The 16,608-nt window shown below is 46.9% G+C and overlaps 1 protein-coding gene across 17 annotated transcripts in view; it reads left to right on the forward strand.

Moving 5' to 3' along the window:
* TPP2 (tripeptidyl peptidase 2) overlaps positions 1–16,608 on the forward strand; it is a 65,738-nt gene that overhangs the window by 20,847 nt on the left and 28,283 nt on the right. For all 17 annotated transcript variants that reach the window (XR_002336746.2, XR_002336747.2, XR_014819868.1 and 14 more), the window contains 10 exons: positions 1,163–1,326; positions 3,306–3,460; positions 4,133–4,209; positions 6,527–6,654; positions 9,312–9,411; positions 10,499–10,647; positions 12,725–12,840; positions 13,347–13,515; positions 14,220–14,377; positions 14,905–14,981. Coding sequence is in view for 8 of the 17 variants with exons in the window: in XM_021065882.2 (XP_020921541.1) it covers positions 1,163–1,326; positions 3,306–3,460; positions 4,133–4,209; positions 6,527–6,654; positions 9,312–9,411; positions 10,499–10,647; positions 12,725–12,840; positions 13,347–13,515; positions 14,220–14,377; positions 14,905–14,981 (1,293 nt within the window). In the remaining 9 variants the exon portion in view is untranslated. The remainder of the gene's footprint in view (positions 1–1,162; positions 1,327–3,305; positions 3,461–4,132; positions 4,210–6,526; positions 6,655–9,311; positions 9,412–10,498; positions 10,648–12,724; positions 12,841–13,346; positions 13,516–14,219; positions 14,378–14,904; positions 14,982–16,608) is intronic.

The raw sequence follows: 16,608 nt of genomic DNA on the forward strand, positions 1-16,608 counted from the left end.
AGTGCGCAGGAACGGGGCTGGAGCCACAAGGGGAGGACCCGGGGACGGTGAAGGGACTGGTAGAAATTCGAGTGGGTCCTGGGCCGCGGGAGAGATGGGGACTGCAGCGCGCTCTCTAGCGTGTGCGCGATGGGGTCAGGAGGGCTGCTCTGGTAAATGAGGAGGTTTGGCGGCGTCCGTTCCACCTGCTGACCTCGGTTTTGATTCCAGTCACTTGTGTTCTCTTCCTCGCTTTCCTTTAACTGCTCCATGCCTGTGTCTTGCTCCATCGTATGTCTTTTCCAAAGTGCCGTGAGTCATTTTAGGCACCCATTGCAGTACATAGAACCAACTGATGAGTTCAGAGAGTCTTCTTCCAAATTGTTATTTGTTATCGCAGTATACTAAGGCGTGTTCGTTTTCTAATAACGTCCTCTCTATACTACCGGGCTTCCATGAGCACATTATAGCAACTGTGATTGACTGACTTAGCTTGTTAAAACACAGCTCTTATTTACAAAAATGAGCACAAAAGTTTAATAGCTAAACATGTAAAATTGACCCTTAAATGACGTGTTTCCTTTATGACTTTTTAATTTTAGTCTCATTAAGTCTTTCTTCTACTAAAGTGTTTGGAATACGTATTTTAAAAATTAAAAATTTAACAGCACGAGGAAAGAGCAGGTAGGACAACCATAAAACTATGTAGAAAATGCTTTTCGTGAAAAGTAAAAGTTTGCCTAGGGCTGTTGTAAACAGAGACTGCATATGGTTCACCGAGTTTCAAGTAGCCTGAGCGTGCTGTTGGATTCATGAAGTCACTTCTAAAAGAAGCAGCCGGAAGCAAGGCCTGAACTGTGTGTCAGAATCATCCTAAACTATTCTAAAGGTCTGGGCTAAGCTTTGGTCTGATTTCTTTGGTGGGTAGATGGTTTTCTGCCTGGAGTTTTGCGAGGGACAGTTCCTAAAGCTCTTTGTACGTGGCTTCATTTAAAGGACTGGTTTCTATAAGCTGTTTGAACCTAATCTTTATGGATGACTTTATGAAACAGAGGAATTCAAACCAGGCAGTTACCGTGTTTATTGTGGTCAAAGTAGGTAGAATATGAAGAAGATACCCAAGAAACAACAAGATACGACTTTTAGAAAGATAAATTTCAATCTCTCTATTCTCATTTTACAGAGCCTGCATTGATTCGAATGAAGATGGGGATTTGAGTAAATCGACTGTTTTGAGAAACTACAAAGAGGCCCAGGAATATGGTTCTTTTGGCACAGCTGAGATGTTGAATTACTCCGTTAACATTTACGATGAGGGAAACCTGCTCTCCATTGTGACCAGTGGAGGTATTCTGTTTCAGATTTACTAACCAGAGATAAGCTTACAAAGTGGTAGGATGATACACTCCTCTGGCCCAAAGCAGCCTCCTAGAGAATTCAGCCTAGTGATCCCTACTAAAAACCAGGTCTGAAATAGTGGATGGGATTTGATTCCTTGGAAAGGTATTGTTTTTTAAAGTCACAACCAGGACTTCCTGTTGTGGCGCAGCAGAAAGGAATCTGACTAGTATCCATGAGGAGCAGCTCGGATCCCAAGTTGCTGTGGCTGCCGTATAGGCTGGTGACTGCAGCTCCGATTCCACCCCTGGTGGGGAACTTACTTATGCTGCAGGTTCAACCCTAAAAAGCAAAAAAAGAAAAAAAATTAAAGTCAGAACCATGTAGGATCCATTCCACGAGCGTAAGCATGGTCCAACCACAAAAAATACAGCAGTGTAACTTCTCTTATGATAATTTCACCTCCAGATTATTAACCCTTGAAAATTCACTGATAAGCTCAGATGGTCCCGTAAAAGGGTCCTCACTGCAGTATTCTGTGTGATTTCAAAAAAAGCCGTAAACTTTCTAAATACCCATCTACGAAAGAAGAGATTTTTTAACAGTTACTCATCCTGTGGAATACGTTATGTAGTAATCAAAGCGAATGAATTATATGTACCTGTTTGCATCAATCTCAGATACATAGACAATGAAAAAATGTATTGATGAAACCTTGCGTAGAAGTTTAAACGTGCCAGATAGTATTGTGTTTATGGGTGTGTGGTGTGTGTGGGTGTGAACAATAGAAAGGTACAGGTGGGGAGGAGATGCCCAGCCGCTCGAGGGTAGTGGTTATGCTGGGGCGCGAGCAAGGGGAGCGAAGCAGGCCAGCTGGCTCTTTGCCTCCCCACCCTGCTCTGTGACGGTGTAGCTGAGGGGCAGGAAACTGCGCCGACATGTACACACGCAGTCTGGTAAGTTCTGACAAATGCACACACCCAGGAAACCATCACCCCAACCCGGGGAATGAACGTACCCATCCCCTCCAGATCTGGCTTGTCTTCCTTTGCAGTCCAGCCCTGTCTCCACCCACATGCTCGTGGGCTGCTGAACTGCTTTCTCTTCCTCTAGATTACTTTGCCTCTAAAATTTTCTAGAGTTTTATGTAAATGGGATTAAAAAAGCTGTGGGATTTTTGCCTGCCTTATCGCAGGATGATGGATTGAGTCCATGTATTACTGATGATAAACAGCTGGTTCCTCTTGAGTCGTACCTGCTCACATGGACCCACCACGGCTTGTGGATCTGTTCACATTTGGGTTGTCTCGACATTTGTGTACAGGTCTGTGTGGAAGTATGTTTTGGTTTAACTTGGGTCAGTATCTGAGAGAACTGGCTGGGTATGGCAGGTACCTGCGTAACTCTTGAGACACCTCGAGGCTCTTCTTCACAGTGGCTGCCCCTCTCCAGCCCCAGCAGAGTATGAGGGCCCATCTCCATCCGCCCGCAGAGCTGTCGTCAGCCTCAGCTGTGGTAGCGGTGTCTCAGCAAGGCTCTCATTAGCATCTTCCTGGTGACCAATGAAGTTAAACCTCTTTTATACGTTGACTTGTCGTTCGGTTATCCTCTTTTGGGAAATGCTTTTTCAGATGTTTCTCCCATTGTAGGCAGTGAGTTTTTCCGCTTTCCTTTTGAATTTGAAGGATGATGTTTTGGATGTAAGCTCTTTGTCAGTATTATATATTGCAAATATTTTCTCACCTTTGTGACCTGCATTTTTGCTCTCAGTGAACAGGATAGAATCTGGGTGGCAGAGGGTGTATGTAATTGAGAGTCCCTTTTTGTGAGTTATTGTTAGAAGCCTTAAGATGATATAAAGTGTTAAGATGAGAGTATATTTTTATTCAGTTATTTTTATTGTGATTATGAGTATGCCAGTGGAATCTTAATGGTTAAAACTAAGTCTCTGAGCACATTTTGTCCTTTTCTCCCCTTCTTGCCTCTAGGAGCTCATGGAACCCACGTAGCTAGTATCGCTGCCGGGCATTTTCCCGAAGAACCGGAGCGGAATGGCGTAGCACCTGGTGCTCAGATTCTTTCCATCAAGATTGGTGACACCAGACTAAGCACAATGGAAACAGGCACAGGCCTCATCAGAGCTGTGAGTATTTGTGAGCTATGGGCTGCAAGTAATGATTGATGATATTGGGTATTTCCAGGCTTTATAAAGTGGTCTTGCTTTTCCAGAAATATGTGAAACTGCATTTGGAGTATAGGACTTTGTTTTAAAAAGCAAGAATGCTTAATTCATTTCAAAATATTTTCGTCAAAAATTATTAGGATAAAGCTTTTTGAGAAATATGAAAGTATTATTTGTATTATACTGCTCACTCAGCAAGCTATGTGGAGGTACTTTTGAAAAGGAAAAAAAGATTTGTTGGCCAGCTGGTTCCCATTAACATAAGAAGAATTTATTATTTTACATATTATGTTAACATATGAATTACGTTTTTACTGTAATGAATTTCCACTTCAGTAAGAGCCATCCCCCTCTTCCTCTCCCTCACTCTGTCCTGCAAATGCTGGTTGGTTTTTTATTGATTACCTCATGTACTCTGTGTCCCCATCTCAGCCCCACCTTTTTTTTTTTTTAATCAACCATATGCCTGGGAGTGACTTACACACTTGGATTTGAATTAGAGTATGATTAGAAATATAAATATGATTAGAAATATAAATATGATTAGAAATAAAGGATTCCATGCCTTTATTTTACCGGTTAACCTGTTTCTATAGATTGCTGTCTAAACTGGACTGTTAATCTTTTTAATAGATGATAGAAGTTATAAATCATAAGTGTGATCTTGTCAACTACAGCTATGGAGAAGCAACTCACTGGCCAAATTCTGGGTGAGTGTTCTTTGACGCTTATCAGCCGCAGAAGCTTAGCTCATGAAGAGTATTGAATGTTTTTTATAGCTGGATGGAATATCACCGCTGAGAAAGAGCAGTCATGTGAATTTTTGTCTCCTGGACCCAAGCCCCCATTCCCAGTCACATCTGTGGTGTCGTCACCTCCCCCCCCCACCCCACCCCCAGCTGGGTAGACCAGATGGCCTGTCCAGCATCCGCATGCCTCATCCACACACAGCCTGAGCTCTTGCAGGTGTGCTTACCTGACGGAATCTAGACTGGCGGGAACCACGTGTGTCAGTGGTTGCATGCCTCACCTGCCAGGGTCTGCTGGGATCACACTGCTGTCCCACTTGGTGACCACGAGTCGCAGGTGGTCACTCAGCGTCGTCTGTAATCACACCACACGTGCTGTTCCACTCCAGGGTGGCCATTTGACGCCTTCTTTTCTGCTTGGAGACCTTCTCGACCTTCCCTGTCCTTGCGCAGCCGATGTCCTCACCTCTCTCTTTCCCAGAGAGAATGGAGGGACTGAGAGGGCCCTTCCAGGCTCTGCCCCCGCGCCCTGCCCGGCCTTCTGTAATGGAAGGCGTGCCCCGGGACCACACTCGGGTCCGGCTCCCGCCTCCTCTTTCCTTAAGGACTGCTCCTCTCCCCGGGCGGTTACTATCACGCAGACGTGTCTAGGGTCTGGTAGCTCTAAAACTAGCCAAAACCCTCTCTGTTTCATGCTGCCTCCACCTTTCCACAAAACTCAGATGTTAGGACTGTTCCTGTTTCCACATCTCGGTCCGTCCATCCGTCAGTGGTCTCCCTGCCCTTCGGGGTCTTCCCGCCTCCAAGTCCACTGGCTCAGCCTTGACCTCCTGTTATCGCATCTTTTTGTTCTTCGTAGTGGTAACTCTGACGGTACCTCATTTGGAGTCTTAATTTATGGTCCCTCTCCCTCTACCCCCACCCCGCCATCCTGTATACCTGCGTCCTCTGTACCTGTGTCCTGTTATAACTGAGTCCTGTATACCTGCGTCCTGTGTACCTGAGTCCTGTGTTCCTGCGTCCTGTGTACCTGCGTCCTGTATACCTGCATCCTGTGTACCTGCGTCCTGTATACCTGCATCCTGTGTACCTGCGTCCTGTATACCTGCATCCTGTGTACCTGCGTCCTGTATACCTGCATCCTGTGTACCTGTATATGTGCGTCCTGTATAGCTGCCGTCCTGTGTACCTGTGTCCTGTATACCTGCGTCCTGTGTACCTGCGTCCTGTGTACCTGCATCCTGTATACCTGCATCTTGGGTAGCTGCCGTCAGATTTCTAAAGCCCCCTGATAGAGCTCCGCTCAAATGCAGATCTGGCCCAGCCAGATGCTGCAGGCTACTGCACTGCAGGCAGTAACCAGGTCTTCCTGGGTCCCTGCAAGATGCTCCTCTCCTGCCCTTGGCACCCTGCCGTCTTCTGCCTTCCGTCGTTTGATTCGTGAACATAACCTTGCCCCTTCTCTTGCTTCTGTGTCTCGTTTACCTCAGTGTTTTTCTGTCTCCCTTTGACGTTCACTCGTTTAAAGTCTTCTTTCCCCGACGTGCTTTCCTTCAGGTTTATGACCTCCGAGTGTCCTTGACCCTGTTCTTCCTTGTGGCCTGACCTCATCTCTAATTAATACCAGTGCATGGTTCTCGGTCGCTGCCAGGCTCTGACCAGAGTTCCTGGATTTTAAATCTTCCTCTCTAAGTTCGTCGGTGCCTCCTTTCCCCACTCGCCTTCGTCACGGGTCACAGCTGTACAGAGGAGCCCCTGGAGTCGTTTGGGAGCACGTTTCTCCGGGGAGGGTGGAGGTGGGGCCCCTGGTGCCCCACTGCCTGGTCGCTGCTGGTGTTTCTGTCTTGGCTTTTGGTCCTTCTCTGGCTTCTTTTCCCCACATGTACTCAGCGTTGTGTTAGCATTTTCCCCACATTTAGCCTGGCCTCCTGACCCCTTCCCTAAAGGAAAACCCAGCTCGAGTGTGTCTCTGGGAGCGGCTGTACCACGTCCCAGCAGTGGTGGGTGTGCCGCAATCTCCTTAGCCGTGCATTTGCACGTGGTGCGGCCCTGTAGACACTTGGGGGACAGATGCTAAGCCCTTGTGGGTGGAGGATGTCCCCGCGTGGTGCTGGAGCATCCTCCTCATCTCTGGCCGCCTTTCACTTCCACTCCTTGGAACCCCGGTTTGAGTTTGTTTTTTCACATAAACCATGTTTGAGAATATTTTCACATTATAGTTCTTCAAAAGTGGGGCAGTTTTATGTTTTCAAAGGAATTCTCTCTCTCTCTTTTTCAGGAGAATTTGTGAAGTAATTAGTGAAGCAGTGTGGAAGCATAATATAATTTATGTTTCGAGTGCTGGAAATAACGGTCCCTGCCTTTCTACAGTCGGGTGTCCAGGTGGAACCACATCAAGTGTGATAGGTGAGTTTCCTGCTTGAGGAATTGACCTAAAAACAAGCCAACAGAAAACTCAGTTACTCCACTGTTAACTGAATCTCTACCACGTGCAAGACACACACACACCTCAAGCAGACCCTCAGGAGGTGAAATTAGTAGATGCGCTGATCTGGAATTTACCGTGAGGCAGACTGGAGCAGGTGTGGACGGACAGATCCCACGCTTCAGGCTGATGGAAGTGCAGTTACCTCTGCTTTGGCAATTTGGGCCAGGCTTTCTGGAAGAAGTGTGGGAATGAGGATTTCAGTGGGTAGGGACAGGCAGAGGAAGGGCTTTCCAGACTAAGTGAACAGCAGAAATGAAGATGCTTGCTTCGCTTTTTATTTATAGGGTATGACTGCTTATTATAATTTCTCTTGGAACAGGCGGAAAGATTTAGGCGCAGAGGAAGGGAGCTTTGTTACTGAGAAAAGCTGTTGAAACCCACTTATTCCATGAATGTGGCTTTTCTTCCACTCTGGTCTTCAGGATCTGATGCGAGGTTGTCTGTGTCACTGTAATGAAACGGGGAAAATGCCTGTCAACAAGAGTCGTAAGGGAGTCCCTGTCGTGGCTCAGTGGTTAACGAATCTGACTAGGAACCATGAGGTTGTGGGTTCAATCCCTGGCCTCGCTCAGTGGGTTAAGGATCCGGCATTGCTGTGAGCTGTGGTGTAGGTTGCAGACGTGGCTCGGATCTGGTGTTGCTGTGGCTGTGGCATAGGCTGGCGGCTACAGCTCTAATTAGATCCCTAGCCTGGGAACCTCCATATGCCACGGGTGCAGCCCTAAAAAGACAATTTAAAAAAAAAAGTTGTAGGAAATCAAAATTAGTTGCAGTCATAATAAGAAAATAGTAAAACTGTCTTCCATTATACCTACAGAAGCTGCCTTATGTGAAAAAACCCCACAAAACATGAAACCCAACCCTTGCTTTTTTAATACGAAGCATGAATGAGGAGGATGACTTGAGAGATACAGTGTGTAGTAAATGATGCCTAGAATTTTTTTGTTAATTTTTAAATTAGAGATCAAAATTCAGCTTTTGCTTCTTTACGTTTATGCTGGAACGCATGACTATGAAAACTGGTCCCAGACAGTTTTCCCGGTATATCCATCCATAACTGCGTGGATGTGTACATATTAGAGGTGCTGGTATAGAGAAACGTTTGGGCATCAAAGTTGAGCATAAGAAACTGGTCCTTTTAAAGATGTTTTTGTTTTCAAATAACAGTGATTTTATATTTATAGGGACATGCTTTTATCCCTGCTTTTATCTATGGATAAAAATTTTAAGCAAGGTGTAGCTTGCTTTACGTAGTTTGAAACCTCTTGGTGGAGTAATTCTGTGAATTTGTGTGTTAAGACACCAGTGTCTGCCAGTGATATATCCGTTGCATGTTGCAGAGCTCTGGATATTTTTAAGGACACAAATTAAAGTGAAACAGAAAATAGATCTGAAAAGTACCTAATGATCAAAGTGTACCCCTCTGCTGCAGTGCTCAGTATTATGTCATTTTCTTATCCCCAGATTCACTGAAAGCTTTAAACTAAATTTTACAAAATGATTACAGTTTTATGTAGCAGCATTACTAGCCTAAGTGCTCCTAATTTGCTCATTTTCTCCAGCCTCCTGCTCTGAAAATGTGCGAGTTGTAAAGAAGAAGAGGAGCTAGTAGACTTGGATTCTGGTCTCATGTCTGCTGCCCATTGTGTTCAGTGAATTTTTTCAGCATCTCTAGGCTCTGTTTCCACATTTCTAGAAGGAAGAGACTGAGTTTAATCTCTATATTCTATGTTTTTGGAGTCTAACTAGTTTGCATTTGCAGATTTATTATAACACTGTGTTTTTATTTGCTTATTGCAGCTGTTTTTAGAGGAAGGCTACTGCCAACTTTATCGGATACAGTGGTCTTTTTTTTCTTTTTCTAAATGACTGCACCCAGGGAGTTTTCTCATAGCCTAGCGGGTTGAGCCTTCTGCTTTCTCACCGCTGTGGCTCTGGTTGCTGCTGCGTGGCGTCGATGTTTGATCCCTGGCCCAGGAACTTCCACATACTGCCTGTGTGGCAAAAAAAGAAAAAAAAAAACAAAAGGAGAGAGAGAGAGAACCAGAAATTAAATGGCTACATCACATCATGTGGAAGTTCCCCAGCCAGGAATTGAATCTGAGCTGCAGCTGCAACCTATGTCACAGGGATAGGCCAGGCCAGGGATTGAACCTGTGCCTCCACAGTGACCTGAGCTGCTACAGTCAGATTCTTAACATGCCACACCGCAGCAGGAACTCCATGATAGTCATTATAAAATGAGGACCAACCAGTTTCTTCTTTTGTTTATGCTGAGTTATAGTTTGAGAGTTCAAAACACATTTCTCTTTCTCTTTTACACATACACCCCCCTTTTAAGGTACATTAGTTAGTCTACATAACAATTCTGGTAACACAAGAGCATAGCACCTAGTGTAATGTCTGGCATGTAGTAATCTTGCCCTGGTTATTAAATTCTCTTCTCTTTCCATTTTGTCGGGTAGAACTGAGGTGTGGGGAGAGCAGGCAACTTAGTGGGGTCCTACGGCCGCGTGAGTTTAGAGGTAGGGTCCGTATTTTGTGCTGTTTTGTTAATGACCACATCTGCCCCCAGGGGTTGGTGCCTACGTTTCTCCTGACATGATGGTTGCCGAGTACTCGCTGCGAGAGAAGTTACCTGCAAACCAGTACACGTGGTCTTCCAGAGGCCCCAGGTAGGTTGAGAGTGTCCCCGGGCTGTTACAGGTACTGTGTATCGACAGCGCACAAAAAGCAAGTGAAAATCCCCCCGAATCTCATTGTCTGTCATATTAGGGTGACATTCTCCTGAACATCCTTTTACTCACTGCTGTCTGAGTAGACGGGGGGCACACGCTACCCAGGGACGTGTGACCTACTTTTGTCACCTGGTTATACGGTGAGAACGCCTTTACAGGCCCGCCACTTCCCTGGCACCTGTTGAAGCTACTTGCCACCAGCCCATCTCAGGAGGAAGGCACTGCACCGGGGGGCCCTCCTCTCCCAGGAGCAGCCCTGGCTCAGTCGGTTGGGGGAGGAACTCGGGGCCCTTCTTCCGGGAGGAGGGAACCTGCGCGACGTGTTGCTCCTTTACTCGGGGCCGAGCAGGGCCAGCATCTGGGGACGACACGCTGGCGACCGCCTCGGGCTCCATCGCCGCCAACCCTGCTCAGCCAAAGCCTGACGAGGCGCCCGGTGGGCGTGGGTCCCTCCTGGCAGCCCCGTGTCACACGACCAGTCTGAACTGGGGTGCGCACAGTGCGCAGCAAACAGCAGATTTGCGCCACTTGGTGCAGAAATGGTGCTGATGACCTCGTTCTCCTACTGATTTCGTGTTGAAATGACAGTGTTTGGATATGGTGGATTAAGTAAAGTAGGTGACAAAGATTTCATCTTCTTGTTAGCTTTTTTTTTAATGTGGCGTTTAGAAGGTCTAGAATGATGTGTGTGTCCCGCTTCCTTCTCCGGGACGGTGCCCTTTAGACCTGACAGACAGGGGTGAGTGCTGCTCATTGCAGACAAGAGGAAAGCCCATCCATTGAGGTCTCTGAGGCATGACATTCACTCACTGTCCTTCTGTAAATATACCTGAGATTCGTGGCAGAGGCCGCAGGTCAGCCCAGACAGACAGACAGACACGCACACACACACCGCTTTTGTCCAGTCACAAGGAGGAAACTTGCTGCGTCCTGGGGAAGTGGCCTTGCCAGGTAGTTGCCCATTGGTTCTGGTGCCCTGCTCCTCCCGACGCCGAGGTGAGCAGATTTAATTGCTTTCCTCCAGTGCCGACGGGGCCCTGGGCGTGAGCATCAGTGCCCCGGGGGGAGCCATCGCCTCTGTCCCCAACTGGACCTTGAGGGGAACTCAGCTCATGAACGGGACGTCCATGTCTTCTCCCAACGCCTGCGGGGGCATCGCACTGATTCTCTCAGGTGAGCACGCTGCTGGCGGCCCAGCTTCCTGCCGCTTCGGTGTCCCGGTAACGTGATCATTTTTGGCTCCTCTGCATGTATTTCAGTCACAGTTTAATTCCTTTTATTTATGTATTTACTTTTTGGCTGCGGCGTACGGCAGCTTGACGTAGGGTCTCAGCGCCCAGGCCAGAGACTGAGGCCAGGCCACAGTGGTGAAACGCTAGGTTCTAACCACTAGAACCACCAGGGAACTCCCTTAATTCCTTTCCCTAATGGGACAGAAGTGGGGTGATAAAATGGATTTTACAAGTATCATTTTGTGCTTCACCTTAGACCTGGTCCTAAAATCCATGACTTATTTATAAGCTTAGCTAAGTAGCTGTTAGGTATCTAGACTATTTCATGTTTATATCGTAAAATAAAGTCAGATTGTGGCCATAAAAAAATAATTGAGGAGTTCCCGTCGTGGCACAGTGGTTAACGAATCCGACTAGGAACCATGAGGTTGCGGGTTCGGTCCCTGTTCCTTGCTCGGTGGATTAACAATCCGGCGTTGCCGTGAGCTGTGGTGTAGGTTGCAGACGCGGCTCGGATCCCACGTTGCTGTGGCTCTGGCGTAGGCAGGTGGCTACAGCTCCGATTAGACCTCCAGCCTGGGAACCTCCATATGCTGTGGGAGCGGCCCAAGAAATAGCAACAACAACAACAACAAAAAGACAAAAGACCAAAAAAAAAAAATTTTTTTTGAATAAATTTCTCTTATTGCAGGTGATTATTTTTGTTTTCTGAAGTTCTCAGGGTGAGAAAATGTAGAATTGCTAATGTCCTGGCCCTTAAGGTGGAGAATAATTTATGTGATAATAATGATTTGAATGTGTCTTCATTCACTCAGCAAGTATATTTATTGGCTATTAATGAAGCTTTTTTTTTTTAGCTCTGGGGCCAAATGAATGAATAAAACATCAAAAACACCTGCCCGTGTGGAGTTTATATTAAAGGTGGAGGAGTAACAGACTGTGAACAAAATGAAAATTCATTTACGTACATGTTAGAAAGTTGGGAATGTTGCTGTGGAGCAAGTGAGGTGACAGGGAGGTGGTGTTTCTAGGCTGGCGTGCGAGGGGGCCGCCCGTGAGGTCGCGAGGCACCGGCACTGAGGGCCCAGCGTGAGGGTGGCCGGGCTGTTTGCACAGGTTCTGCTTGAGAAGCTGCCCTGTGATCACGTGGGGGGGCTCTGCACCCTCACTCCTGGGCCTCTTCCAGCCTCACCAAGTGTTTCAGGGTCGCCCCTGCCCCCTCGGCCTGGAGGTCCCTTCTGCCATGTGTTGGCCTCGCGAACACTTTTGTGCCCCCTGAGCCCCAACTCAGGTATCATGCTTCTGACGGGGCTTCACCTTTTCTTGGATGCTCACTCACAGAATTGGCCCCTGAATTTGCTCTTACAGGACCCTAGTGTTGCCATGTTTGTTTTGCTCGTGTCTTATGCTGTGCTGAGTGGTCACACGTTCAGTGAGCCCTGGAGAGGAGGGGGTGCCGTTTTACTCATCTTCCGCCTCGAACAACCGTCGTTGCAGAAGGTGTAGAGCCTTGCTGCTCCCTGGCATCGCCTCGGAAGCTTGTCATCAGTGTCAGGGCCCGGGATCCAGTCTCAGAGATGTTGATTTAATTTCTGTGTGGTCTCAGCATCTTTTTGGCTTGTTTTCGATTTCCTTCACGTTGGTGACGTGTACCAGATAGAGAACATCCGTCGGTGCCCGTGTTGTTGGACCAGCGGTATTTAAAGAAGCTGTCATTCAAACGTCTCTTGGCACCTGCTTCACACATGTCCATTCCCTGTGCAGAGCCTGCGTTCATGCCACCACTCGGTGGGCACACAGTCATTTTTGCTGAATGGTGTCTTTGTGTTAGACAAGCAGTTTGGTCAGTTTAGGTCAGTTTAGGTCAGTTTTTTGTTTTTTATCAAAAAAAGATTTTTAAAATGTGTATTAAACATAGGAGGTTAACAACAGAAGAGGTTCCTGCTGTGTGTACTATCGAGGGGAAAGGTTTTGAGTAGCCAGCTTCTTTAACACCACTTTCTTGTTTGGGCTTCTAGGTCTGAAAGCTAACAATGCTGATTACACGGTTCATTCCGTCAGAAGAGCTCTAGAAAACACGGCAGTGAAGGCCGACAACATAGAAGTGTTTGCCCAAGGACACGGTATTATCCAGGTACTGTTGTCCGTGTGACGCGTGAGTTGTAAATCAGTAAGATGGTGTTTTACCTATTACTGGATGATAGTCCTCCTGTGATGGTGACTGAGTTTATCTGATCTGAACTGTGAACAAAGAGGAGATAAAAACAAGTTTTGTACTTGAGACAGATTTTGCGGCGCTAAGGTAGAGAAATGTGATCTCTCAGACGCCTAGAGGGTAGAAGTTCAAGGCAAAGTGGCGGAGGACAGACACTGGCCAGCCGTGATGGCACGTGGAGGTGTCTCTCGCTGTGGTCATTTGGGAGTAGAGAGTGGAGTGGCAGCAGAGTCCAGCGACTAGACCAGTATTTTGTCTAAGAAGGTCAACTCGCCCTCTTAATTGGGGTTCCTGTGTATGAAGCAGTGAATGCAGAAACTAACTTTTGCTTATAGTTTTCTACAACTGAAATGAAATTGCTGATTTGCAATAAAATATTTTCTTGATCCAGCCATTGCTCTTACTGTTTGTATCCTTTTAATTAGGTTGATAAAGCCTATGACTACCTCGTTCAGAACACATCATTTGCTAATAAGTTAGGTTTCACTGTTACTGTTGGAAATAACCGTGGCATCTACCTCCGAGATCCTATTCAGGTGGCTGCACCTTCAGATCATGGCGTTGGCATTGAGCCTGTGTTTCCAGAAAATACTGGTAAGTGACAACTGGGCCGTCAGCTGCGGTGCTCACATTTGCTGTTCAGATGGCTAGGACCATACTATGCACGTGCTGTCTAGGCGAGTGTTCTAAAGCAGAGGACGTGAGTTGACCATGTTACTGAGTTTTACAGATTTTAGGGGAAATTGATGGCCATTAGGGATCCTGATAGGGCAGCAATTCAGTTAGCCGCGTGACGACTAGAAAGACAGCAGAATGGGCCTTCAGTGGTGTGGGGTTTTTATTAAAGTGTGGACAATAAAACGTGAAATTCCTTTTTCCTCCCACTTTTACTCCTTGGGTGTAAGACAGTTTGGGGTTGGAGAGTGGGAAGTAGAAGCAGCCCAGGGAACCCCAGCTCAGTGAGTGGGAGCGAAATCGTTGTTACCGTCAACCGGGGAGGCATCTTGTTAAGTCGGAGTCTGTCAGCTGCACGCAGGGAGGGGGAGCAGCACTGAGACGCCTCCGGTTAAGCTTGTGGCTCTGGTGGGTGGACGCGAGTGTGGAGCGGGTGTGGACCACGAGAGTGGGGGAGATTCCGTGCCTGCTTGACGCGAGCTGGGGTCTGGGAGCCCGTGCCTCCTGCATTTTACAGCCGACCCAGTTCATTTGCTGGGTTTTCTCAAGAGAAGACAGAACATTTTAAAATGGAAGGAAAGGGAAAAATACTAATCTTTACTTTTTGGTCTTTTTAATGCCAGAAAACTCTGAAAAAATATCCCTTCAGCTTCATTTAGCTTTAACTTCGAATTCCTCTTGGGTTCAGTGTCCCAGCCACTTGGAGCTCATGAATCAATGTAGACACATAAACATACGTGTGGATCCCAGGGGCTTGAGAGAAGGATTGCATTACACAGAGGTATTTATTGGCACAGCCTCATTCTTGCTTTCTTTACTCCTTACAATGTGCTAAAGTACTTTGGGTGGCGGTGTGTTTTCTCCGTTGGTCGGAGTCAGTCAGTGGTTGTCATGCACATATCTGTTTAGGCTCTTGCCATTAATTAAGTGGCCTGACATCAGAAAATTGATGCCAGCTTGTGCAAGGGACCTTTAAAATTTAATATTAGGAGTTCCCGTCGTGGCTCAGTGGTTAACGAACCCGACTAGGAACCATGAGGTTGTGGGTTCGATCCCTGGCCTCGCTGAGTGGGTTAAGGATCCCGCATTGCTGTGACTGTGGTGTAGGCCAGCGGCTACAGCTCCGATTCGACCCCTAGCCTGGGAACCTCCGTATGCTGCGGGAGCGGCCCCAGAAAAGGCAAAAAGACACACACACACACACACACATTTAATATTAATCTATTCTGTGACTAGATGCACCTTTTTTCGTTTCATTTTCTCTGAGAGCGTTTGTTTGCGGGCACTGACCCTTGTTCTTTGCTCCAGGTCTGTGGCTATGACACAGCGTCTCCGAATGCAGGCCCTCTGTTCCGAGTCCCCATCACCGCAGTGATAGCAGCAAAGTAAGTGCCAGGTCGCCAGCAGCGTACGTGGACTTACATAATGGCTGTTTATGGACATGGTGTGATGGTTTGAAGGATTACTAGGCCAGAACCAGGTCACTGGGTTTTAGTTCTGCTTCTTGCTCTGCGTTCAAGGTGGCACATGCACAGTCAGTCATCCTGTCGTTGTTCACGGTGAGAATAACAGATGGCATCTGTCACCTGCCCTGTCCCTCCCTCCACCAGGAGGTCAGCAGCCTCCTCGCCGCTCTGCAGTGTTTTGGGCGGTGTGACGTGGTTCCACGCACCTCACAGCCCCCCTTGTTTCCTGGTTCTTCTGCTCTCCAGTCACCCACTGTTTCCAGACTCTTCCCTTTCCCTCTTGTCTTCCACCTGGAACCACGGAGCTCAGATCAGATCATCCCGCTTCCTGTTTAAATAATTCAGCAGCATGCTGAAGGATCATCCTCCTTAGAAAGGCAGCAGTGACCCTTCAGACCCAGTGTTTGCCGTGATCCGTCCCCAGACCACACGTTTCCACAAGCTCGCCGGCGCTGCGCCTCCCGCTTTCCTTAGGACAGCGCTGATTTCTTTGCTTCGGTTTCTTGTCTGTTAACTTAATGACCAGGCATGTCCTGGTCCTGCCTGGGTGAAGGGCGTCTCTCCTTGCTGCTGCCTGGCACTTCTTACACGCCTGCAGCACAGACTTTAGCCAGTATGTTGTCATTCTAAACTTACCCCATTTGACTGTGAGCTCATGGAAGACACAGGGACTGCATCTTACACGGTCCTACATGGGGTCCCTTGAAGAGAATATACAAAACAGACATAGTCGGCTCACTAGATGAAGGTCAAGATTGAGAAGAGAGCCCTGGGAACAGTGGAAGATTTCTGAGTTAACAGTTTCTATTGAGTTAGTTGCACAGTAAATATTAAATATGCAAGAGGTCTCAGCCCATATGAAACTGAGACAGCAAGTGACATGCATGTGAAGAAATTGCAGAGCAGTTCAATTCCCCAGAAGTCCAGTAGGAACTTAGACAAGGTAGTATTTAAGATTCAGGAACCAGCCGAGACCTCTCCTGGCTCAGGAAACTTCCCCCTGCGTGAACCAAGCACCTTGCATCTCTCCCCCAACCTCCTGTCTGCCTGAGCATGTCACGTTAAACCTCTCTGCCATCCTCACTTGATTGGAGCTCCTAGTCACAGAGCCTCAGATGCATTAGGCACTTACGAATGTTGTCACACTGACTAGAATTTGCCCTTAGTATATATATACTTCAGGTTTCCAGGATGGGTAATTATGTTTCATTGATTTCTTACAAAAATGCTATGAAAGTTTTTCACTGTGTCATTTATGGCATGGGTGCATTTTGAAGCTACAAAAGGGATTAAATTTAACATGAGTCTTAAGCTACAAGACAGTATCAGTGTCATGAAAAATTACCTTGGATTTTAACATTTAGGACTCAACAATAGTCCAGCTTCTTATAACTGGAAAATCCTGTGAATGTTGTAGAAATCCTTTAACCAAAAAAGAAAAAAAAAAAAAAGAAAAGAAAAAAGAAGAGAGAGCTTTGTGTGTATCTATGTGTCTTAGGGACAGGTTATAGAACAAACTAGTAAAAAGCAGAAAAATAAGCTATTC

Source organism: Sus scrofa, chromosome 11 (assembly GCF_054392235.1).
Source record: "Sus scrofa isolate SSC_HxYL_T2T_F1_AM1 chromosome 11, Sscrofa_HxYL_maternal_Yorkshire_Landrace_v2.0, whole genome shotgun sequence".
In the NCBI taxonomy this organism is placed as follows: Eukaryota; Metazoa; Chordata; class Mammalia; order Artiodactyla; family Suidae; genus Sus; species Sus scrofa.